This window comes from Elephantulus edwardii, unplaced genomic scaffold (assembly GCF_000299155.1).
Source record: "Elephantulus edwardii isolate Elephantulus edwardi_28Jun2011 unplaced genomic scaffold, EleEdw1.0 scaffold00092, whole genome shotgun sequence".
NCBI lineage: Eukaryota > Metazoa > Chordata > Mammalia > Macroscelidea > Macroscelididae > Elephantulus > Elephantulus edwardii.
The window spans coordinates 9,488,689-9,515,698 of NW_006399842.1; the positions used below are offsets into that span (position 1 = coordinate 9,488,689).

Sequence of the window (27,010 nt, forward strand, 5' to 3'; positions counted from 1 at the left end):
CTCAGCTGAGTTCCCTCAAAGGTGCTTCCTGCTTTAGGTTTGGAAAACACAGGCTATGGGCATCTACCACGTGCCGCCACGTGTGCTAATCCTCAAGGATGCAAACAGAAACATGCTCCTTGTGCTCGGGTTCTCTTTACATTATAGCTGTGCAAACACTCAGTACCATTAGTTACTATTCGCTGCTTGCTCGCTTGCTTACACACATGAGCTCACTCCATCCTCACAACAACCTTATGAGCTAAGTGTTACTTATTTTACAGTTGGAAAAAATTGGGGTGAAGCAAGATCGGGTTACCTATTTAAGTGTGCACAGCTAGTTAGTTGCAGAGTTGTAATTCCTACCCAGATGTGAGACTCCAAAGTTTTCATTGTTCAGCTTACCTCACACCCCTGGACTATAACGTCCTCGAGTAGAGAGAAAAGACCTGTTTCATCTCTGAAGAGTTCACATCACCGATAAAAAGGTTTTGTATAATAGATGGTCCCAGTTAACAATAAATTGAAGGTGGCTGTGTATAGCAGCAGCTTTTAAGCATTTGGATGCTGAGATTTTATTTCCTAACACTGTAAGCTTCTAAAGGACCATTCTACAGTTCTTGCCTGTCTAACCCAACAAGCCAGCATATAGCACAAACTTGATTTAGATACCTAGATTTGCATCTACAGCCTTACTGACTTTATCTGTTTATACCTAGCTTTAGAAGGTATCCCCTCCTTTCCCCCCCCCTGCCAGTTTCAGTATTCCCCTGAAAACCTAGCTATTCTTCTCCACGCTGTCACCTGCTAAAAAGTATGGTGAGGACTAAGAGTGGTGGATCTAGAAGTCTCTCGACATATCAGAAACAGATTCATACTTTAAAAAGGACTCATTGCTGTGGAGTTGGAACTGACTCACAGCTGAGGTTTTCGGAGTCTGCACGAGAGGAGACTGTCCATCTTCCTCTTGCTGAGAGGCCGGCGGATTCAAGCTGGCAGAGAGGCCTGACCTTTTATTTAGCAACACAACTCCCTACAGATGAGGCCACCAAAGCGCCTTCACATTTTGAAGTGGCTGCAAAAAGAAAAGCGTTTCATATAGGTCTCAGATTGCCATGGATGTGGGCTCTGCTCTCTCCACTCTGCCCCTTATGAAATGCTGGGCCACATGGGTGAAAGTCACATTTCTTGAGAGATTCTACTTACTCTGTCCTGCCTGCACCTGACAGTCTCGGCCTTGTGCCACCTGGAGACCTTGAAGAGGCTCTAACTGTGGCGTCAACACAAGGGCTCTGACACCAAACAATGCGTCTGTTCACGTTGTGTAAGCACAGGGAGGAAAGACCACATGGTTCAAATTTAAGCAGTTTTACTCTGTAAACTACCAGCTTCTAAACTGGTTTTCTGACCGATGCTTTGCAGTTCGGCCATTCTCACTCTGCCTTCCCGGAAGGCACCTGGGATCCCTTCTTGTAAGGACTCAATAGAAAGATGACTCTTAAAGTCTTAAAGGTTGTCCATGCTGTAAAATTTGTTCTTCGCAGAAAATAAAAAAGGCTAAGCAGAAAACGACTTCACAGAAAGTATAGTAAAATCACAGTGTTTAGCAATCCAATTTCAGCATTGCCACTTATTGAATATTTGACCTCAGAAAGTTTTATAACAACCTGAGGCTCCATCTCCTCATCTATAAAGTAGAAAGAATGATGTGACTTCTCTCTCAGGATTATCAGCAGAGTGAAATGAACTGTTCATTCATTCATTCATCACACTTTGAAAGTATATCCACTTGTGGACTAGACATTGATGCAGACACTGGGAATACAGAAATGGAGAGCACATATAAGGTTCCTATCGTGCTGGATGTTTGAAGAATGAGGGCATGTGTCACAAAAAGATAATAACAATTTCAGGAGCTCCAGTGGCCTAATGGATAAGGAGCTGCAAATCCAAAGGTACGTGGCTTGAATTCACCAGCTAGCAGCTGCATGGGAGAAAGATGGGCAATCTCCTCTAAAAACCCACTGGAAGGTCAGCTATAGTTTGGTTCTGACTCGACGGCACGCAACAACAAACATGAAGTAAAGGCACTAAAACAAGGTAAAATCATAGAGGTAAGATTTGGTGCAGAATACTTTCTCTAAAGGGGTCTGGGGAAGCCTCTACACAGAAGGACCATGTGGACAGAGACCTGGATGAGATGAAGAAATCAGCCATCTAATTCTCTGGGGCCGACAGTGTCATGCAGAATAAAGAGCAGATGCAAAGACCCAGGGACAGAAATGTAACTTTATATATCTTGTAAGACAGAAAGGTAAGTGTGTGAGAAAATGTTTTGGAAACTGGGAAGCTCTAAGTAGAATATGATCTCTCTACTCTGGCTCTATCTGCTATTGAAAGGAAAAGAATCCCTGGTCATGAACATGAAATTAATTACACCAGTATTTCCTATAGTTTTATAGAAAATGTTCATGTGAGCTCCCTGAAAAAAAGGTACCCCGGTCAAATGAGCATGTGTGGCACTGGATTAATGAGATCAATCATCCTGCTTTCCCGAAGGACTGCTCCGAACCCCGAACATTCCATCACATAAAGGGAATTTCTAAGGGACTAAGATACACATGATTTTCCAAACTTTTTTTTTCATAGACACTTCCTACAATTATTGTCTTTCAAAACATACTTTGGGGAAGGAGGCGTCTTTGGCTTTTTAGCACAACTGAGAGAACTTATCCTACTGGTCCAAAGCAGGTGGGGGTGGGGAGCAGGAAGAGGAAAGGGAAGTAATTTGTGCCAGGCATTGGCCACTGCGTTTTCCCTACATCCCTTTACTACATCGGCAGTAACACCAAGAGGTGTTGCTATCACTTTTGTTTTTCAAGAGGAGACTAAGGCTGAGACATAACCAAACTCACTCAGCTTTGACTGATACCCATGCAGTTCTCTGTTCATCCCTAAGTTCCTGCTCTTCCCTTTGTGACTGAAAACAGTTATGTGAATCCATTCTCCTAAAATGAGAAACACTGCTCCAACTGCCCCTCCCAAAGAACTCTCTGACACAGGTCTGTCATTTCTAAAACACAAAACCAAATATCAAAACAAGAAAAACAAAAGTCTCTGGCTTCAGAGAGAGAAGAGAATGGATTTTACTACCAGTTAAAAACAACAACTTAAAAGCACCTCAACAAGAAAAAGGCAAACAACGTAATAAAAAATGGGTACAGGATATGAACAGACACTTCACAAAAGAGGACATTCAGCTGGCAAACAAACACATGAAGAAATGTTCAAAATCTAGCTATCAGAAAAATGACAATCAAAACAACTGAGATAGTATCTCACCTCAGCAACAACAGCAAAGTTCCACAGGGCAGCAAACAACAAATGCTGGTGAGGTTATGAAAAGATTAGAACTTTATTCACTGCTGGTGAGAATGTAAAATGATATAACCACCATGGAAGGTAGTCTGGCACTTTGTCAAAAAGTTGGAAATAGAAATACCATTTGACCCAGCAATTCTACTACTGGGAATATATCCTAAATAAACCAGAGCCACAACTCAAACAGATGTATGCACACCTACGTTTATTGTTGCATCCCTCACTAGAGCAAAGAGATAGAAGTGCGTGCCCATCAACAAACGAATGGATAGAAAAACTACAGTGCATCCACACAACGGAATGCTGAGAAATAATGAAATAGTAAAGCATTGCACAACATGGGGGAGCCTTGAGCACTTTATGCTAAGTGAAATATCTCAGTCACAAAAAGACAAATATTGTATAATACTGCCAAACAGGACAGACATGGGCGGAAATGGAGGAGGGAATGAGGAAAGAGAACATTAGAATAGAAGAGGAGAAGAACTGTCCAAAAGGAAAATATGATTATACATCACATGTATGTGAGCAATCTGAACAAGGGGTGCAGGGTGGGCGGTGGGAGGAGGAGGGAAATGGGGACAAGAAAATATACAGCAGTGAATAAAGAAAAGAAAAAAAACGAAAGACAAAAATGGAAAAAAATTAACAACTTAAAAACAACAAAGGAGGAAATAAATGAAGACAATTCTCTAACAGGGGGAAGATGGTTTGGTAGAGTAATGAGAGAATGTTTAACAGGCTAATGGGGGAGAACGGAAATGAGGGGAGGAGCTCTTGGGGCACAGTGGTATAGCGCTTACCAAAAGGTTAATCAAAAGGTTGATGGTTTGGAACCCACCAGTCACTCTGCAAGAGAAAGATGTGTGGGTCAGCCCATAAACCCCACGGAGTAATTCTTGGAGACACTATGGGGCAGCCCACTAGGAATCACACTGCTCTCAGGAAAAGAGGAAAATGGGGAGCAAAGAAATGAGGGAGGAATGGAGGAGGAAGAAACAGAGGGGAGAGTGGATAGGAGGAGGGTGGAGACAGAGCAAAAAAGAGAATGGAAGGGGAGGAGAAGGGGAGGGGTTGGAGGGAGCAGAAAAAAGAGGTGTGGGTGGGAGGAGTGGCAGCGGGGAGGGGAGAGACAACACCTTCTACCACCTTGAAAGGAGCTGGAGGTAAACCAGAGTGTTTCTGTTACAACTATCTCCGCATGTATGCTATATATACCCTGGTGTTTTAGAATGCAGAAAAATAAAGCATGGCTTTTACTGGGTTGTTTTTTGGTTCCCCACCCCCTTATTTTCCTGTGCAATGCCTTGATTGATTTGCTTGAATATATTTACACATATGCAGAGTTCTGTCTATTTGGGTAAATGTTTCTTGGAAACAGCAGGAGCAGCTGCTGGCCCTTTCCCCAGGGATTTTCAGGGTTGCCTGACCTAGCCTGGTGCAGGCTCAAAGTTGAGCCAGCCAAAGCATACGTCATGCATACGTCACTTTACTCAGAGCTTCATTCACTAACTAAAGGCTCACATCTGAGCGTCATAAAAATCCCTCTCTGTGTGCTATGATAGTGAATAAGGTAAAGCCTTTACTAAAGGCTCTATAAAGATAAGTTCTTTCTTTTTCCATCCCTCCTAGCTCTTAAATGAGCTGAAGCATATGGACATCGACCAACATGAAGAAATCCCTAAGAATATTCAGCCCAACATCATCCATGATAGACGAGGAAACCAAGTATCAGAAATGGAATGACAAGCTCCTAGTTTCCCATTGTCTCAGGTGGCATTTCTCCAACAAGTCAAGGACCTCAGAAATACTCAAATGGACTGATTTGAGAGTTGAAACACCTCTTTGCCTAGGAACTGTTAAAAACGTACTTAGCAAATTAATGAACACAGGGTTGGGGTCTCACTGTGTGCATGTGCATAGCTGGGTAGGAAGGTTTGGTGAGCGACTGAAAAGCATTAGAGCAAAGGTCTGATGGACTTGCATTTTATATTGACATTGCTTCTCTGGATTCTGAGAATTAACTTCTTTTTATAGAGTCCAGAGGGTCAGGGATGAAAAAGCCCTCATAGGGTGAAATACAACAATGAGTGATATTTAAGAAGCTTGTTGTGCCTTAGAATGATTGCAACAGACTTTGCACAACAGAGGCCAGAAACAGCGGATGCAAAACAATGCCGATTTTGCAACCACCTTTTGTGTCCTCTGTGTAGCAAGGACATGGGAAAGGCTGGTGTCCCCCTTTGCCCAATGCCTCTTTTCTCTCTTTGCCCCCAGGTGCAATGAGTGGGGGTGAATTGTCTTTCAAATGGCCTCACTTTGAGAGGGGAACACAATCTTTCTGTTTGGCTTTTGCATCTCACTGTGCAAATACGACAGACAGTGCAATTCTCCGAAAGCCTGAGCTGTGGAATGTCAGCTGTAACACAGAAGTTAAGGTACTTCGGATGGAATAAGCAGGGCCTCAGGCCTCATCCAATGCTAACTTTCTGAACTTTACACTGAATTCCACACAGTATCATCTTCAGAAAACAAGTACATGTCATCTTTATTAATATGGAAACTATCTTTGCAAGATGCTTAACAGTTTGCAAGAACACTCAACAGCACTCTCTTGTAGGACAATCAGCTCTCACAGTTGTCCTTTGAGATAAGTATTATTGTCCTTTTATTCCATAATAGTAAAGTGAGACTTGGAAAAGACGAGTGACTTGTCCAAGGACAAACAGTTGTATCAATCTGGAGATTCAAAGTTAGGAAAGCATATCACCGAGGCTTATATTCGTTGTGGGAGGTACCATTGCCTTTTGACTCCAAATGAGGTAGATTAACTGATGGCAGACCAAAAGCATCGATGGAGGATGACTTGAACTTACAAAGTGCTCTTAGACCACTGAGGGGGGAGGGAGGCAGGTCTTAGGAGTGAGTCTTGGAGAGGAGAAAGCTTTCAGTCACTGACGAAGGACAAGGTAACTAGGATGAAGTGAGTATCAGTTCCTTTCTTCCTCCCTTAGTTATAAGGTTATGTCTCTTACCTGTGCCACCTGGAAAACAGAATATACTAGTCTTTCGGACTTTAAAGAGAGCAAATCCTCCTCTCTCTGTTAGGATGAGATCAGTGGGGCCCAAAAGTGGAAAGTGATGTTCCCTGATGACCTTCTGTCAACTCTGAGACTCAATTCCAGGTGTGCGAGGTTCTCTTCCCCCACACATCCCTGCTTCCCTCTCTGGCTCATGTAATCTGGAACCTTGTGGAGTGCCAAACCCAAAGCCAAGCCAATCAAAGTCAGGATGGAGAAGCAAGAAACACATAGGCATCTTACAGAGACTCTAACAGTAACTCAGCTTTGGATGTGCACAAGCTCCGCTTAGCTACTAACAGGCCCAGGACTAGGAGGCCCAGGTCCCGGATGGGGAAGCCTTACCTCTGTTCAGCAGGGCTGTAGGTCTCCCCTCTCTGGCAGCTGCTCAGGGTGACAGGGTCAAAGTTGTCGAAGGAGCGGAGGGCCACCCCCGAGATGGCGACCAGGGGCGAGCTGAAGCTCACACGCACCGCTTGGCTGTGGTAGAAGGGCTGGCTGAGGTCATGGACCACAGGGATAATCAGGGGATTGTTCCTGCAGCTCAGAACATGGAAGCCTGTCAGGGAGACAGAGGGGCCGAGGGGCCAGGCTCATTACTCAAGGCCAGTCACGCCCTCCCCAACAGGCCCTTCCCGAAGTCCCCAGACCCTTTCATGTCACTGCACAAAAGCCCTATGGGGGCGGCCAGTGGGGATTTTGAGTTTGATTGAAAGTTTCTTTGTCTGGCTTTTTTTCTCTTGGTTCCAAATCTCTCCAATCCCCCTGCCTCCCTGCCCCTCTAAGCTTTCCCTTCACCTAGCGCCCACAGCCCCTCTCCCTCCCATTAATGGCCACCCCTCAGCCAAGCACCACTGCCCTCACCTCCCACATTGGGGGGTGAGCTTGTGAGTCTCTAGCTTCCGAGCTGCCTGGTCAGTCATGAACAAGGTGAAAAGAATTCATAGCAAAAGGCCCTTCTCAGAGCAGACTGCATGCTTGCACCTGCCATCTATCTGCGAAGCTCAAAGCAGCCCGCTAGCTAAGAACCCGCCTGCAGAACAGAGACAGTCATGATCAGGAAGGAGCAGTAAAAAGTCAAGGTGGAATCAAGCTGGTCTCCTTCAAAAGCCCAAAACTCTTCCTAGAACAAGCCACAGGCTCAGATAATCCAAGAAAGAAGGGAGCAAGTCAGTGAAAAACCAAAAAAAGACATCTAGTAGAGGCCACGGTTTGAGGTGGGGAGAGGATGTGGAAGGATGCAGCTAGAACACCTTGGGGATAGGCAGACCTAAGTTAAAAATGGATTCATCCGCTTTTAGATTATATGATTCCAGCAAGTCCCAGAGACTCAATTTCTGCATCTTAAAAGTGGAATCACCCTAATCCTATCTCAGCAGGCTGGGATATCCCAGAAAGGGTCCTGCTGGCCTCTTGTGAAGGTGTGAAGCTCAGAGGCCAGCAGGACCCTTTCTGGGCTCTGGTTCCTCAGATGTGTGGCTCCTTATACAGGGGCACCAGGAGGCCGAGGACAGAAGACCCATGCATGGTGAAGAGGGGCACAGGGAAATCGAGGAAGCTCAGGTGCCAAGTAGCAGGATGCCAGGGGCTCAAACCAACCTCTTCTGGCTGATACCGGCCTTTCCCCGACTCCTCAAAACCTCTCTTTGGAGCTCTTTGAAATGCCAGCACAACTATGAGAAATATGTGCTTCTCACTTAGGGAAACTTCCCAGAAATCCAGATTAAGTCCAGAGGGAGTTTTCTTTCTCTTCCTTTTTAATGTTTTTCCCCCCTTGCCTTTAAAACTAACTAGATAAATAAATTTAAAAAAAAAAATAAAACAGGAATCTCTCTCTCTCTCTCTCTCTCTCTCTCACACACACACACACACACACACACACACTCAACCCCTCTTGCTCCCTTGCCTTCCACCTGACTCTGAAATGACCTCTGGCCTGCTCTTTTCCTCCAGCCTTTGAATGGGGCATCAACAGAATGGTGCAGGCACAGCTTGGAAGCCTGCGCAGGCCGTGAAGAGAGAGCTGGGGTGTCATGAGTAGTTGTGGGTCACAAATTCTGACACCTGCAATGGCTGGCCAGAGCACCTCTGGGTGTATTGGAAATGGAAGGCTAAGTGGGGATTTCTTGGTGCCAAGTTTTGGGGTCACAACATTAACAAATACAATTCAGTCACATACCAACTGCATAGTGAGCAATTCTGTCCCCAGTATGCATTTAAAAAAAACAAAAGTTCCAAGTAGGGTATCCAGGAAAGCACACCCTTCTGCCTAGTAAGTGAGGAGTAGAGGCAGGATTCAAACATTAGAGTTAATTTCAGGTTTTGGAAATTTTCTTGAGTATCAAAGAGCCAGCTAGCCCTTGAGTCCTGACTTGGCCTGTTCTCAGGGCAGCTTCTCAACAGGTAGTGCCTGACCTCTCCTCAGTGTGCCCCGCTCAGGGCACTGGCATTTTCTAATTGCCGCTCTCACTATGAACTTCTGTGGGGACCGTGCTGGAGACACGGTTGTTACCCGGGGTGTTCACAGGCACCTCTGGGCATGAAGTAAAGAGCAAGGGGCTAGGATTCAAAAAACCTAGCCACTATGTCTTGACTTGCTCAATGCCTGGAAGGTCCTCAATTCTTCTCTTTGGGTCTCTTTCTGATCCCCCTAATGGAGAAATGCCCCTGTTTGATCTCCTTCCCAGGATATTTTGTGAATCACTCACAATATCTGAAGCTAAAGGGCTCGGGCTGAAGCAAGTTTTAACACGAGACCTTGGTTCTCCTATTGGTCACATTCAGGCTATTCTGTCTATTCATCCACCGGTGAGCCAAATACAAAAGAAGCAAGAAAGAGGGAAGGTGGTAAAAAGAACTTATTCTAAATGAATCCTCACAACCACCCATGAGACAGACATGAAGAGAGATTCCCAGAGCCAGTTAAGACCTGGAGAGCTTGCCTACCTAGGTCATGGGTTTGGTCTTTGGTATCAAGCAGCTGGATACTGATAGTCTCCTGTTTTTGGTCCCCATAATATGTCCCATCAGTCACCAGGTGGACAATGACAGCTGCAGCAACCATTGGATGAGAAAAATATGCCTGAAACACAGAATACATAGAGACTCACTAGTGGGCCCACCTGGAAGCTGGGGAAAGTGACACAGGGCACAGGGCTAGGGGCGAATCTGGCACTCAAGAGCTGGGGCACTAAGAGGGGAGGCACTAGGACCATACATTTAAGAGCACAGATACTGAGGTCAGATATTTTATTCTCTTTTTTTTAAAGCAGTGAATAAAATAATTTATTCAATACTAAATGAAAAAGTCATATACCAGATGAAATAGAAACTATTAATGAAAATTTTGCTGTATGTTAAAAGTATAGAGATAATTCTTGAAATATGTAACAGGTCTAGAGAATCAAATGCCCTAGAGAAGTTCCTATAGAAAATCCTCCAGTTAGTGAGTTGGGCATTTCAGTAATTCTGCAGTTTCTTCAAACATTTTTTTCATCCTTTCCATTTTCTGGATTGTTGTTTCCTCTGAATTATCTTTCGAACTATGGTTATTAGTAGCCAAAGTTTTGGGAGTTGAATCTGATGATGATGATATGATATAATCAGTGAACAAAGGAATACTTATTGACATCTGTTCATTGCTTTTTCTATCAGGATTCAGATGATCCACGTGCCTACCAGAAATAGGGTCTTCATTCATTTCGTTAAACTGTTCATATTCATCAGTCTTTTTTGACAAAAACATTTCTGTTTCAAGAAGAGTAATACGACTTAGAAGATTAGTCCAGATTTTTTCATTTATCATCATCTTGCCTTTCATTTTTTCTTCTAAATATTCTATCCTACTCTCAAAGCAACTAAGTTTCTTGAGCTTTTCTTGACATTCAGCAACCATAGTCTGTAGTGCAATAATTTCAGGATTACATTTCATATCCTGTTGCTCTGACTTGATTTCAGGAGCCTTTATTTCAGTAGTGTTGATGTGAGGTACATCAAATTCTTCATTAATATCTGTTACTGTATTTAATGTATCTTCAGGAATGACAGCATTATACAAGTGATGAATCACTACAGCTTTTTTCTTTCCAGAAGTCATAAACCTTGTAGAAACATCAAGGCCAACAGATTCTGTAGATGTTTTCTCATTTCCCAAAGGCTCTGACTTACTACAAGTAGTTTTCTTTCTTTGTTGTAAGGGAGTCTTTTCAAGGCTTCTCACCTCCTTGTGCTTTTTCATTACACAATTCAAAATATCACAAATAATTTGTATTTTCCATTCTGCAAACCCACACTGGAGAAACTGCTTTTTTGTCAAAATTGGCTTACAATTAAATTGATCACAAAGAAGCTTATAAACAGCATCTATAAAGCACAAGTCATTCTTTGCTATAAGCTCTACACTGGAGTCTATCAGAAGTTCTGCTATATAAGGTGAATATGAAGTAAGAGAATAGCTGATGATTGGCAAAGATGCTGCTGGGTCTCCTTTTATCAAACCTACACAATTCACTTCCTTAGGATAATTCAGTGAGCGAAGTACTTGTTCCAGGTTCCGTAAGCTTTTTTTTAAGTCACCTGTTGCCATTATTAAGTATCAGAATCACCTCCAGCTCTTGAAGTTTAGTATTTTACCGCGGCAAGACCTTCAAAGTTCAGATATTTTATTCTAATTGGCTCTTCCCCTTGCTAATAGGGAGACACTGAGCGAAGCACATGCTTCTCTGGGCCCAGCTCTCCCACCTTTAAATGGTTGATAAAAGCAGTTCTATCACAGGATCATTGCAAAGCTATAGTAAGATAATGGGAGCAAAGTGGCTGATACAGAAGCCCTAGTGGAGTGGTGGACCAAATGTTGGTCTGGTAACTAAAAAGGTTGATAGTTCGAACCTACCAGCTGCTCTGCAGGAGAAAGGTGGGTAAGGAAGTCTGCTCCCGTAAAGACTAGAAACCCCATGGGGCACGTCTCCTCTGTCTTGTCGAGTCACTATTGGTTAGTCTCAACTTGAAGGCAGATGTGTGGTGTGATTAGTTCTTCATTTCTGAGCCACTGTCGAGTTCAGAGTGGGTCAGAGACATACAAATAATAATGCAGAATGATCTACAATTTTCAGTCAGGAAGATGGTCCCATAGACGGCTGTGTCATACCCATGTGAGACAAGCAGAGGACCTAATGTGTAAGGGCTACAGGAGAAAATAATCATGTGTCTCTAAAACCAATTGCTCTTGAGCTACTCAATTCCACTCCATGTGTGTCAGAACAGAGCTAAGCTTTACAGCTTTCCAATGGCTGTTATCTTCAAAGGAGATTATACGGTCTTTCTTCTGAGGGACCTCTGGGTGGATTTGGTTAGCAACCAAACACTTAACTTTCTGTGCCACTCAGGGACCAGTAAAGACTTCAAGGAGGAAAAAACTATATTAAAAAGTCTTGAACAAAGAATAAGATATTTTAAGCAGGTAAAAGATATCAAAACGTTTTTTGTCATGAGTCAATGGGTATCAAAGATCAGGGAGAAATCCATTGCTGAGTTTGTTGTGTTCCCTGTCCTTATAATTAATACCTGAGGTAGGTAGGAAACCCAGTGTGAGATAGAGCCATTGGGGTGAGTGCTTCCTGGGGCAATGCTGGAGATCCCAAGGCTCTCAGGTCATTGGCTTACCCGGATCCAGAACGTGGTCTGAGCCAGCTGGGAGTATGGGTAACTGATAGTGCAAGGGTACCATGCATGCTGGGAAATGCCTTCGCTGAGATCTATCACCTTAGTTCGACACACCTGGGAACAGATAAAGAAAAAAAAAAATAATGGTTTTTTTGGTGGAAGTTCCCAGTATTCCAAGGAATTCAATTTTATATACCCTCACTACATCTGCTTTGTTCTTGACATACAGTGACAGACAGAAGAACATACTCTAATGAAGAACAGGTAATTCTCAGTGCTATTAAGAATGAATCAACACAATGTTGTGATGGTAAAAGTGACAAGGAGTAATAATAATAAATGGGACAAATTCTGGAGAAGCTGGCCTTCAAATCAGATCTGGAAGAAGTGAGTGGGGATGTAGGAAGGACACTCTAGACAGGGAGAAAAGAAACACATGTCTAGAGAAGAGAAGAAACCTGGGATGCTTAGGTTTAATTCAACTGCTTGGGATCATTAGAGTTTAGGGAGTATGGCAAGACAGGTAATCTGAGGGGTTGGATCTCACAGAGTCTTGAATATCAAGCTTAGTGGTTTGAATTGAAATGAATCTATAAACTGTTATCAGAGCTATATTCTCAATAAACCAGAGACTATCATGGGAGAATGATGGACAATCTCCTCCTATGACATTTATTGCCTCTGAAAACCTGCTGGAGGGTCAGCCATGGGTCAGCTCCAGGTCAAAGGCACACAACAACAACAACAGTGAGGGTGTAAGAATTAGTTTCACTATCACTAGAGAAAATCAGATTTATCTCTTCATATATACATTTCTCTCTCTCTCTCTCTCTATATATATATACATATACATATACATATACATACATATATATATATATATATATATATATATATATATTTCAATTGTAGATTCGCTAATATTAAATCTACAGGTATGAAAAGAAACAGGAAGCATGGCACAAATATAATTCTTCAAATAACTAGTTTTGCTGCATGTCCATAAGCCATTTCATCTATTTATTCAAATAGCATTTATTGAATATATACTATCTGCCTGACACTCTGAAATGAAATGACAGACAAGTTGGGGACTAAGGATCTTAGCAATGGCAAAGTGTACAAATATTAATTAAACAATGACATATGTCCTTGTAACTGAAAATGGAGAAAAGAGTATGACGTTGTTTTCCAGATTGGTTAGCACTTTGGTAGACATTTGTATTAAATTAGCACTTTTCCTCTGATCCCTGATGTAGCTCCCTCTCAAAAACTCCTTGCGAATTTGGACCACATTTCAGGTCTCAGTGGACCCATCTGACAAATAAGACTGAACCTTAGAATTTTCAAGCAGTGATGAAAAAAAAAAAAAAGAAAAAGGAGGGAGGGAGGGGGATAAACTAATCTCAAGAAGACTAAACAAAACAAACACATTAAAGAGGAGAGAGAGAGGAAGGAGAGAAGGACAGAGTGACCATATAAAAGAAGCAGGGACGTTCATTCCAGTGATAACTCCAGTAGCAAAAGATGGGGAATGTCTGCTTGTCCATTTGTTGGAGAAAGATGCAAACATGAAAAAGTCAATAGAATACTATAAGGACTGGACTAAATTAACAAGAATGAACCAGATTCATATCTAGGGAATACACGAAAATTATTTAACTACTGATTCAGTAAGGACCCTGGAAAACGGAAGATCTACTGTAAGTTTATAAACATTAACAGAGAAAAGTCTCCAATATACAGTATTAAGTGAAGAGGCAGGGACAAGAAAGTTCAAATGGAAAATTCAGTGTTTGTAAAGCTCACATCCAGTAAAACTATAAGAATTAAAAATGGAGTAGAAAAGTAAATAGGAAACTCAAGATAGTTACTGCCTGTGAATGAAACTGAAGGGTATGCTATTGTAGGGGAATAATCCTGTAGGGAGCAGGGGCCAAGATCTCAACCTTATTTTATCAGCAATTTGTCTTACAGAAACAGACTTGAGGCAAATATGACAAAGTGTTCACAATATTCCATGTCATTGTATGACATTTAAAAAAAGAGACACAAAAACCTCCAAAACCATTGACTTAGAAAGCCATTAAAAATAGATCTGAAACTGTCAGTGCCAATTCCCCTAAAGATATGCTCTTAACAATGGACTCAATGAACTGAAGTAGTCCTGAACCTTCTATGACAGACAGCTCTTCTTGCTCTTGGCATTACTAATGGCTCACTCTAACCTGCCAAGCGTCTCATCCATAAATTTTCAGTAATTTAAATATCCCTCTCTTCATCACTTCCTTGGATGAGTCTGGCTTCTAGGAGTCTTTGGAAAGCTGTTTCCATCCTCTTTACAATTGCAGGGCTCTAGTAAAAGTCAAGTTAAACCACACAGCCGCACTGGGATATAAAATTCCCCACCCTAATGCTTTAGTTATAATAAACTCAAAAACAAAACAAGTTAGAGTAATGCTGTACTTAAGGAAAAAGATGCAAATATAATACAGAGTTACTCTATATCTTTTACCCAGTTTTAAATTCTTTCTTGAAACCACAAATAGGGAAGATTAGCTGCATAGCCAACTATGGAGGGTATAAATTGTCATCCAGTAAATTCTTCAGTGGTGAATGGTTTTGGATTAAGGAGATCTAGGCCAAACTTCCCAAAAATAAAATGTGTAAACAAGGACTAATTATCTCACCTCTAGATATCTCAGTTTATCTTTAACATTTTTTATTTTATTTTTTTTTATTTTTTTATTTTTTATTATTATTTTGTGTGCGTGTACCGTCAAATCAGATCTGACTGGTACAGGAGGATATTGCGCCTCCTTCTCCGGCAGAGCATCTGGTGGATTCGAACCGTGATCCTCTGGGATTGCAGTGCAGCTTCTTGCCACTAGGCCACCAGAGCTCCCCTTATCTTTAACATTTGAACATTGATGAGATCATAGATTTTTCAAGGTGTCTTTTTCTGGATTCCCTAGGCTTCATCAGCCTGGTCATGAGGAGGTGAAAAAGGTTGGCTCCGTTTCCTTCTCACTCTGTCAACCAGAACATCCCCACTGTTTTACATTTTGAATGGTCTTATAATATTATATGAAAGGAGCTTCTTTCTTTTCAAGGGTTGTACAAACAGCCAAGGGCTCAGCTACACATCGTATCTGGGAGCTGAACAACAAATGAGGAAGATCGAAAAAGACTCAATGCCTTTGAACTGTGGCATCTGTGAAGAGTACTGAATACACCATGGACTGCCAAAGAAATCAACAAATCTGTATTGAGGGCTGGGCAATCGGAGTGCCCCCCAGAGGTGAGGACAGTGGATCTTCGTCTCACTGACTTACGGCCTATTTTCAGGAGAAACCAGTCCTGAGAGAAAGACAACATTTTGGGAAAAGTAGATTGAGTGAAATAGAAGAAGATTTTCATAAGATGGGATGACACAGTGACTGCCACAGTGGGCCCGAGAATGGGTGAGGTCAAGAGGATGGGGCAGGAAGAGAATGGTACTAATCTATTGTTCAGAGGATCACAATGAGTAGTAGTCAACTCAATGGTACTTAAAAACAACAACCACAACACCACCACCACAAACTGAAATGCTGGTGGTTTGAATCTACCTAAAGGCACTTTAGGCAACAAAGCCAAAATATTTACTTCAAAAAGAATGGAGAGATTGAGAATCCTATGGAGTGCAACTCTACTTTGAATGTATGTGTCACAACTGACACATGGCAACTGCTTGAAAACACTAAAAAGTATCAAAGCTTGATCATTCTCAAAGTCTCCTCACATAAATTCCTCATGCCTAGAAAATTATGAGTTCTAGGAACACTGCATGGTTTAAAATTGGGAAGGTTGTACACCAGGGGATGTGTCTTATCTCCACACCTTTTCAATCGATATGCAGAACAGATTATCCGAGAGGCTGGGCTTTATGAGGAGAAATGTGGCATTAGGATTGGAGGAAGACGCATCAACAATCTGCATTATGCAGATGACACAACCCTGCCATCTGAAACTGAGGAGGATCGAAGTGCTTGCTGTAGAGGGTCAAGGAGTGCAGCCTTCAATATGGACTGAAGCGCAATATCAAGAAAACAAAGATCCACTGGGCGGACTGGCAGCATCTTGATGGATGGTGAGAGATTGACAATGTAAACAGCTTTAGTTTGCTTGGTTCCACAATCAACACTTTTGGCACCAGCAGCCAGTAAAGTAAAAGATGTATTGCATTGGGAAAGCCTGCTGTCAGAGTCCTTTCCAAAGTACTGAAGAGCAATTATTTCAGTCTGGAGACTAAGGTGTGCTGGATATAGGCCATGGTCTTTGCAATCACTTGTTATGCATCAGAGAGCTGGAAAATGACTAGGGATGACAGAAGGAGAATTGATGCCTTTGAGCTGTGGTGCTGGAGAAAAGTGTTGAATATACCATGGATTGCTAAGAGAACAAACAAGTTCATCCTTGATAGGGTTAAACCAGTCTGCTTCTTGCAGTCTGCTCCTTGGAGGCAAGGATTCTGAAGCTTGTCTGACATAATTTGGACATGTAGCAAGGAGGGAGAGGGACATCACACTTGGAAGGGTGGAGGGACAGCACAGGAGAGGAAGACTCTCGATGAGATGGACTGGTTCATTTACTGTGGTAATGGGGGTGGGTGTGTCAGAGACAATAAGATTGGCACAGGATAGAGCAGGGTTTAGGGCTGTTGTACATAGGGTCACAATGAGTCACAGGCGACTTGACAGCACCTAACAACCACAACAGGAAATAAGTTCTTAGGCCGCTGAATATGATGGGTTAACTTTTTATGGTGTCAAAGTTCAACCATCCCATTGACTAGAAGTTGGATACTGGTTCCACTTATTCCGAGAAGCCTCATACAGAGGCAACTATTGGTAAAATATAGCCCTCTTTAATCCACTGGAAGACATTTTCAAGTTTATTTATTTTTCTCAAAAAACAACTGGGACCAAGCTCAGGCAAATCTGCCAGTGGATTGTGTTACATTTTACAGCCACGCAAGAGTTTGCACAAACTATCTATGGCATTTGAAATCCAGGCCAGCGATTGGACATGTATCATTTTGAAATTCTTTCTCCTTGTGTTCTTTGCTGTCCGTCCCTGAGCAGGATGTGATGGAGCACATCTCTGGAGAGGAGGTGGGTATCTCTGAGTCTAAAACATTTATCGTCAGAGAAATCTCCGACATGAACAAAGCCCTCTTATTGCTTAAATACATTTCCTCTTATCTCTTCAGTTTTATCAGCACTAGACAGGGCTTCAGAGAGATGAGCTGCTATTTTATTCTCCTGATTTCCTGTTTAGCTCTGTTTGTTTCAGGTTTCCTAAAATCCTGAGGAGGGGTGGTCAAAACAGATCAGAAAGTAACAAATAAATCCAGCTTCACCTTTGCCAAACACCTTAGGTGATCTTAAAACCATCTACATTCTGGGGAGGAGGGAGAAGATTGGAGAGTAAAAAAAAACCAAAAAAAGAAACACTTCAAAGTCTTCTGCCTTTATAGGCATTGCATGAACTTGCTCAGTCAAACCATTTATTGAGTGTGTCTGGCATGTCAAGGAGTCCTACTGAAGCATGGCTGCTACTCAATAGGTCTGCAGTTTGAACCTACTGGTCAGTCTGTAGGAGATGGATGGGCTTAGTCAGCTTCTGTGAAGATTTACAACCCATGGACCCTTGTGAGGCAGTTCTATTCTTTCCTATAAAGTCTCTCCTGGTCAGAACGGACTCAATGGTAGAGGTGTGTCACGCCAGGCTCCAAAGTTCTGAGAAAAAAGTGTCATTAGACTGGCCACTAAGCATAAAGATTGACCATAAGGAGACTAATTCATGGGGATGCTTTATTTTCATCAGCCTAGGTTTTCATTTGTTTGTTCATTTGAAATTTTTTTGGTATCATCTAAAAAAATAAAATCACTAAACAATATAGATTTTACTGGAAATGTGGGAAGACAAGAAAGTGACGTCATATATCCCAAGCAGACTCTGAAAGTCACAACTCCAAATTCCACTGAAGTAATTTCTTTCCCTCTACCTTTTACAGTATCACTGGCTGTAGTCCATCTGACCTTTCCAGTCTTGTTCGACTTCCTTCCCCTTCCCAATTTGTTTTTCTCTCAGGTCTCTTACAGAGCCATTCTCTTCTCCTTCTTAACCTTTAGACACATAAATTTGCAGACTCTACTGCGGATGACACAACCCTGCTTGCTGAAACTGAGGAGGACCTGAAGCACCTGCTGCAGAGGGTCAAGGACTGCAGCCTCCAATATGGATTGAGGCTCAATGTCAAGAAGACAAAGATTCTCACCACTGGACCAATCGGCAGCATCAGGATGGACGGTGAAGAGATTGAGATTGTACACAGCTTTAGTTTGCTTGGCTCCATAGTCAACAGTCTTGGCACCAGCAGCCAGGAAATTAAAAGGCGCATTGCCATGGGAAAGTCTGCTGTTAGGGACCTCTCCAAAGTGCTGAAGAGCAGTGGTGTCTCTCTGGAGACTAAGGTGCATCTGATACAGGCCATAGTCTTCGCAATCACCTGTTATGCATCAGAGAGTTGGACAATGACCAAGGAGGATAGAAGGAGAACTGATGCCTTTGAGCTGTGGTGCTGGAGAAGAGTACTGAGAATTCCATGGACTGCTAGGAAAACAAATAGATTTGTCCTATAGAGGGTTAAACCGGGTGGCTCCTTGGAGGCAAGGATTCTGAGGCTCCGTCTAACTTACTTCGGACATGTAGTGAGGAGAGACCGGTCCTTGGAGAGGGACATCATGCTTGGGAGGGTGGAGGGACGGTGCAGGAGAGGAAGGTCCTCTATGAGGTGGATTGATTCAGTGACTGGGATAATTGGGATGGGAGTGTCAGAGACAGTGCGATTGGCACAGGACAGAGCGGAGTTTAGGGCTGTTGTACATAGGGTCGCTATGAGTCGCAGGCGACTCAACGGCACATAACAACAACAACAACAACCCCAGTCCTCATCCCTCGAGATCAGGAGAGTGAACACTGTACTATTACACTGGTATGAACAAGACCTGGTCTGCCCCTTGTTGTCACCTGCAGTCTCGTGAAACATATCAAGGAGGCTCTACAAACACTGGCAGCCTCCGGGTTCATCACTCCCCAGGGGAGATAATAAGGGAATCCCCGATAGCTGAAGCTAAAGGCTATTTTTCCACATTGTCTATAAAGGTATATTTTAGAATACATTCAGATAGCATTGCTGTTGTTAGGAACCACTGAGCTACTTGGACTTAAAGTGACCCTCGGAACAACAGATCTGACCCTTGTCCTATCCTGTGCCGTTATCACAATCTCCACTATGCTCCAGCCCATTGTACCGTCACTGTGTCAATCCATTTTGTGAAAAGTCTTCCTCTCTTTCTCTGGTGCACCCCTTTTCCCATTATGATATCTTTTTTTTCAAGGACTGGTCTCTCTTGATAGCATGCCCAAAATAGACAAGATGAAGTTTCACCACCTTTGCCTTTAAGAAGCATCTTAGTTGCTTTTCTTCTAGACAGGTTGTTGGTAAGCATCATTGCTTAGTTCCTTTCAGACCTGATGATTATTCAAAAGCTTTTTTATTTACTTCATGGATTGAGAAGTCACTTCCACATGTTGTTGTTGTTGTTGTTGTTGTTGTTAGGTGCCAAAGAATGGAGTATGATCCATCGTGACCCTCTGAACAACATGTCTGAATGAACCTTGTCCTACTCTGTGCCATCCTCACAATCTCTGACATACTTGAGTCCACTGCTGAAGTCACTGTGCCAATCCATCTGGTTAAGGGTCTTCCTCTCTTTTGCTGACCTTCCACCACCATCACACGAGCTTGATCCTTCTCCAACAATCCAAAGTATGCAACATACCCTAAGTATGTAAGACGAAGCTTCACCCAAAGTATGTAAGATGAAGAGCTTCACCCAAAGTATGTAAGACGAAGCTTCTTCATCCTTGCTTCCAAGGAACACTCTGGCTGTATCATCTCCAAGACGTGTCTCTTCTTCTGGCAAGCCGCTGGATGCATATTCAGCACTCTTCTCCAAGACCACAGCTCATTTTCATACAGACAGCCCAATGTATCTGTTAGATGGCTCTTGTCAACAACTAGGAAGAAATACTTTAGTGTATGTTCTCCTACTTCTTCCAGTTAGTATCTTTTATTATAGAACTACAGAGTTAGAAGGAATATAAACAGATCATCTGTTGGGACCATTCCCTTCTTAATAATTCTGGGAGGATAAAGGGTTATTTTGTCCAAAGTCATGACACTAAGCAGAAAAATTATTGCAAAAATAAAATTATTCCCAGTTTGAATTTTCCTCACTTATGTTCTTCACCCACTCAATTCTACCTTTGTTGTACATGGCCATGTCCAGTAAGATTTTTCTTTTGAATAGCAAAAATGGCATGCTACTTTCGCAAAGAACCAAGAGGCCAAAGCCTGGGTCTTTTATAGAGGCTTAACTGTCTTTTACCTTCATCTTAGTACTTATAGAAACCAAAGGGCAATTGACTGCTTCTTTGTGCCCATTAGAGAGAAGTCATGGCTATTATAATCTTTTATAGTCTCTGTCATCTTCAAAGATAGCCAAGCTTACTCCAAGTACTATCCACAGGAAATAGGAGTCTTTGGTTAGCTCCAGCTGTGCCATTTATTATCTGGACACCTCACTGAACATTCTTTTCCCTATACATAGAATATGTTTGTACTAGCTGATTTCTAAGTGTCTTAGGAACTTAAACAGTCCACAAATAATATCTACCTGGGATCTCAACAGTCCAGTATCATGTAATCCTCGCAATTACTCTAGAAGACTGATTCATTGCTCATTTTCTAGGTGAAGAAAATAAGACACAGAGTTTTTAAGCAACTCTTCCAAAATCATATATGTAATTGACAATCAAAGCCAGGAGTTGGATTTTTTTAAATTTTTTATTTTTTTTGTTTCTTTCTTGATTTCAAGTTCTATGCATTTCATTGTGATGCAACCCTTGCCAGGCCTAAGCCTCAGCTTTCTCTTAAAAACAAGAGGCATGGCATTGGTTACTGGTCTGTTGGCCTCCAGGGGCTCCACATTCACTCTCTGATCCAAATTATCTCTATAATTAACTTTGCAACTTGGAAGACTAATCATATCGCCCTATTACTTACCACCTTCTCCACAGCTCCCCCTAATACACAGGATAGAGAGGTTTTTTTAGAGACAACTTAACCTCCAGCCTCACTGACAGCTGCTCCCCTTCCTCACCCAGAGACAGGCCTCACAGTACGCCCTCTCCCTGGATCACTTTATGCAGCCCATGGGCTCCCTACCCTTGATGATGCCTGTGTCCAGACTGCCACCCCCCTTGTACTGACCTTACCATTGCCCATTTTGTGAAATACTACACACACTTCAAAGCAAGTCTCAAATATCACCTCTCCTCTTAAAGCCTCTGCTCACCCCCTAGGAAGAATTAATTGCTCTTTCTTATACATCCATGTAGTTCTTTATAGATACTTCAGTTATGGCACTTGTCAAGTTGGATTATAGTTGTTTTGAGGGTAATCTGGCCCTTTAAATGCTAAAGACTTCCAAGGTAAGAATTATGTCTGATTTATAGTCCAATGAATCTCAATGTATTTCCCAGCACAATCACTAATCATAATCTCTATATGTACTAAATCATGAAATACAAACATTCACCAAGATGTTCTTGTTACGTGCTGTCGAGTCGCCTACAAATCAAAGTGACCCTCTAAACAATAGCTCTGAAGCCTTGTCCTGTCCCAAGTCAGTTTCACTGACTCTGACACATACCCCCACAACTCCACTTACTGTATCAACAATGCCTTTGAGTTGTGGTGCTGGAGAAGTATCCTAAACATACCATAAATCACCAAGAGACCATATAGGTCTGTCTTGGAGAAGATGAAGCCAAGTTTCTCCTTGGAGACTAGGATTTTGAAACTCTGTCTCACACATTTTGATCACATGGTGAGGAGGGACCAGTACTTGGAGAAGGGCATCACTCTCGGAAGGGTCAAGAGACATTCTCCAAGTTGTTGTTGTTATATGCCATCGAGCTGCTTGCATCTCATAGCAACCCTATGTACAACAGCCCTAAACTCTGCTCTGTCCTGTGCCAATCGCACTGTCTCCAACACACCTACCTCCATTACCACAGTCACTGAATCAATCTACCTCATAGAGGGCCTTCCTCTCCTGTGCTGTCCCTCTACCCTCCCAAGCATGATGTCCCTCTCTAAGGACCGGTCCCTCCAAGTAGACACTATTAATTTACTGGTAATGAAACTGAGGCCTATAACGTGGCAATGTCATATAACTGGTTAATGGTGGAACTGGGATTCAAATCACAGCATAAACTCAGTTCGCGTTCTTAACCATGGATGTTAACTTGAGGAGAGACTGCTTATATTTGCTCCTAGAATTATAAAAATCTAACAATAGAAAGAATGTATCTGTGCAGATGAGCCTTAAATCTCAGCCATAGATGGAATTGGCATTTCTTCCTCTTGCTCTCTCCTGAGACTCCTGAAATAAAAGCTGCCACAGCAGCCCAAAGCAGTTTGTTACAGTTCTGCCCTGAGGTGAAGTTATATAGTAGAAAGAATCTTAGATTGTGAGACAAGGTACTTAACTAGTAGAATTCACTCAATTGCTTACTTTCTCTGCATTCATCTTTCCCATGTGTAAAAAAATAGAGTAAAATGAATTAATCTGAGAAGGGCTTTAGAGTTCTAACACTCTGTCAGCCTTTGATTTCCAGACTCTTCCTAATGAACAGTGCTAAGAGAGCATTGATTCTGAGCTATAAAACAAGCAAGTAAACAACATCATACCATATTCCAGATACACATCCTGATGATCTGAGACTCCTGATCCTCATTTCTATAATAACCTGTGGCCAAGGGCTAACTGGACAGCCACATTTTTCTAGTTAAGGCAACCAGAGTGCACTGCAGTCATTCCAACAATTGCCTCTGTGTGTGTGTGTATATATATATATATACCTTTATCTTTGTGCCTACAATTACAGGGTGCAAAAAAGCTGGGGGAAGTTCTTACCTAGATATTTAGAGACTGGAGGTAGTTAGATGTCTGAGTTGGAAGGGTCCTCCGAAGTCATGACTCTAAAAATCACCCTTTATAGATAGGGCAACAGAAGCCTGGGACAGGGAAGCCAGAGACTGGCTTGGCACACATCAAGCTCCTCCGTGATGAGTGGAGCTCTTGGTGGCGACTGTGTGGAACTTCAGGACGCAGGGACACTGTGGTTCTAGGGTTGGGGGCTCTTGTCCACTCAATGCACTGCCAGCTACTACATTTAGCAGCCACCTTCTAACACTAGCATTTGCAAAAGACTGCTTTCAATTAGAGGAGTTAACAATGTCTTGCTATCAAAGGGTTTTAAGAATCCAGTTTATCTTCCACCCACACACGATGTACACAAAGGCAAGGAGGCAGAGGGAGACCGGGGAGAGGGAGCGCTGGTATTTTCCCACACAGAGGAGATGCCATGAGGTTTCTATTGAGTTTCCTTTTTACAGATTCACATGTTCTTTTGTCAATCACAGGATAGAAATGCCCCTCAAAACGCAGGGCAATCCTCTCTAATTTCCTTTTTATACCAAAGGGGCATAGGAATGAACCACATAGAAAAGGAGGTAAATGAATAGAGTTTGTCGGGGAAGGAGCGTAGGTGGTAGGGAGAGGGTATACACCCATTAATGTATGAGCTTACCATGTGAACACGCATGCATGTGTTTACCCATGAACACACACACACACACACACACACACACACACACACACACCCTAGGCAATATGTGCCAATATTTCTACTTAAGCCACATATTTTTGAGTGCTATGGCAGATAAAATATTTGGGCCATTGTTGATTTCTGCTTATTAGTAACTAGTCTGATAGTTGAGCCATTTGTGATTTCACATAGCAATGCTAAATAGTATAGAAATTTTATAAGATACAATCAATGGATGGGAATGTGCATCTGAAACACAATGTGTATGAAGGAATGCGTGAAACACAGTATATGAATGTGGGGAAAGCCACTTTTAAGGCCAAAAAATAAAGGGGAAAAATATCACATAGGAGGAGACTGCTGGTCTTTCTCAATTCAAACAGCTGCTGGGTTTGAAGTGCCAGAATGTGCAGCCTTGGGGTGAGCAGCACAGTTCTTCATGGACCACGCCACCAGAGTTGGTGTGCACATCTCTGTGTTTCAGTTCTCATTTCCTTGGGGTATATTCCTAGCAATGGAATAGCTGGGTCATATGGAATTCCTATGTTCAGCTTTTTGAGAAAGCACCAAACTGCCTTCCAGAATGTTTGTACCGTTTTACAATCCCACCAACAATATATGACTTCTCTCTTGCCATATCCTCTTCAGTATTTTTTACTTGCTGCCCTGTTAAACTTTGCCACTGTTACTGAAGTCAGATGGTAGCTCACTGTAGTTTTGATTTGCATCTCTTATTGCCAGTCAACTTCTTATCACTAGGCCACCAGAGCTCCCTAAAGAACTAGGATCATGTATTTTAAAGATTTCTTTTTTTTATTTTCTTTTGGGTTTTTTTTTTTATTTTAAAGATTTCTATCAGAGAAATGATTACAATATTAAATATAAAAATTTCAAATAAAAATGTAAGCTCGTGTATGATAGGAAATTATCTAAATACATGAATTGTCATTTCAAAAAGAGTCAATAAGTTTACTTTAATCCTATTCAACCAGTTATCAAGTAAATTAAAACAAGGTAACCTTCCTTCAGGGTACTGAACTGGCATAATCCCTAGGGAGTTGTACAACCACTCTAAAGACCACGCCTCTCTGGAGATTCAAATCTGCTAGTGTTAAGTCACATTTTAACCTTGGGCTTGTGGGTTCACTGCCAAGTTATTTTCTTAAGAATTGCAAAGTTGCCAGTATTGCAAGTTTGTCCCTTGATGGGAACCTCTAAGATCTGTGGTCATAAAGGCTGTAGGAGGGAAAGTCAGCTAGGAGATGATACAAATCCTTTGGAAAACCAGGACATAGGGAGGCCCAGGTGAAATTCTAATCACCTCTGTAAAACCACTTTGCTATTCTTCTCAGGGCATTAGCTCCCATCTTGGTTTTTCCATGGGAAGGGAGAAGGATCCAACTCACACAGAAGGCCTACGGGCATACCGTGCTGCCCATGTACCACCTTACTGCAGCCTCAGGACCTTGGGGAAATAAGAACTTCTCCCCTCATTTTAGTGATTAGGATTCTGAGATCCGGAAAGGTACTGTCCACTCCACTAAGGCCATTCTATTGAGTGACGGAGTTACAGACAGTTAGACTCAAGTTGGTCTAGCTCGAAGTCCATTCTCTTCTTAGCCCAAGCCCTTCCAATAGCACTTGGCCCATCCTCATTGCGTAATGCTCATTTGCACTGTGTTTTTTTTGCCTATCTATCTGCCTTTCTGTGTTTAGACCTTGAAGTTGTGGCTAGGCCTGATTTATCTCTCCTTTTTTCATTGGTTGCTGGATGGGGCTCACAGAATGTTGTTACACTGAATTGAAGTGGCTTTCAAGGTGGTAAGTGTGGTTCAATGGTGGCACATTTGACCTAGAAGTCCAGGTCTCCCTAGGTCTAGGCCATTGTGCTGAGATGATACTAACAGAGAGTGGGGTGCATGGAGAACAGCAGGAGACCCGGGAGGGAAGCTCAAGCACTGAAAAGTGCAGTATCTCCACAGGCCCACATAACGTTGATGTACCAAGTGTGCTGAGACCATGATAAATGCTTTCTGTCACTCAACAACAGTGTAATATACTTCAGAACTATCTGAATCCATTATTTCACCTACTCCTTAAAACTACCCAGTGCAAAAAAAATATTAGCATTGTCCCTACATCCCAGATGAAAAACTGAGATAAGTGGTTAATAGAAAGCAGTATGTCCCTGAGGCCACTGGACCAAGAGAGGCAAATGTGTGGCATCTATGCTGATGGCATTCCTCATCTAGGAAAAACTCAACAGCTCAAAGTCACATTAGGCCCACTGCGACCCTCCATAGGTTTCCAAGACTGCAGAGTCTAACAGGAGATGACTGCCCAGCTCTCTCCAGAGAAGCCACGAGTGGATTCAAACTGCTGGAGGTTAGCAGCAGGACTGGTTATGAAGTACATCGCCAGAGCTCCCCTTGCTTAGGAAATCATTCAATCAATAGTGCATCTGTTTGCCCCCATCATGGAATTTTGAATCCTTTTCAACACAGCTCTGCAGGAAGCCACTCACAGTAGGTTAAAATTAGCCTAGGAAATGAAGCTTGTTTGCAATCTTTTGCTATTCGCTCTTAGCTCCTGGAATGAGATCTTTACTTGCTAAATCTGAAGACCAGAAACAGAGGGAAACTCAAAGTAGTCACTAAGCAAACAGTAGTTGAATGAAATGGGCGCTAACAACAACAATAAACATTATTGATTCCTTACCACCTCTTAGGCTCCCTACCATGCGCTCCACATGCGTTGTCTCAATTAGAGAACATAATGAACAAATGCAACCCAAATGTCCCACCTCCTGGTCCAGGGCTCCTCCCCTGCCTCAGTGGGCACTACCCCAGAGTTCTCTGGATCTCTACTACCTGTATTCTTCTTCTCCCCTACACTTCTCCTATGCCAATCCATGTCCAGTTTCATGGTCTTTTTTCTAAACGCATCCACAACCATAGAAAACTCTAAGGGATACAGAGGGTTAATGCCTATTCAAGATACACACACCACACACACATACACAAATCTCCAATCCCCTCCTCCAACCTCTGTTTTGCATACTTAATAGGAGTGATAGGCGGGAAATGATGAAGAGGAGGGGGGTGGTGGGGAGGCCCAGG

The 27,010-nt window shown here is 42.5% G+C and overlaps 1 protein-coding gene and 1 pseudogene across 1 annotated transcript in view; both read right to left on the bottom strand.

Annotated features, from left to right (window-relative positions):
• PAPPA (pregnancy-associated plasma protein A, pappalysin 1) overlaps positions 1-27,010 on the bottom strand; it is a 305,562-nt gene that overhangs the window by 55,510 nt on the left and 223,042 nt on the right. Inside the window, exons 12-14 of the mRNA XM_006890754.1 lie at positions 12,102-12,215; positions 9,387-9,522; positions 6,786-6,999 (exon numbers count right to left, since the gene is read on the bottom strand). Coding sequence (XP_006890816.1) covers positions 6,786-6,999; positions 9,387-9,522; positions 12,102-12,215 — 464 coding nt within the window. The remainder of the gene's footprint in view (positions 1-6,785; positions 7,000-9,386; positions 9,523-12,101; positions 12,216-27,010) is intronic.
• LOC102845720 lies at positions 9,883-11,025 on the bottom strand (annotated as a pseudogene).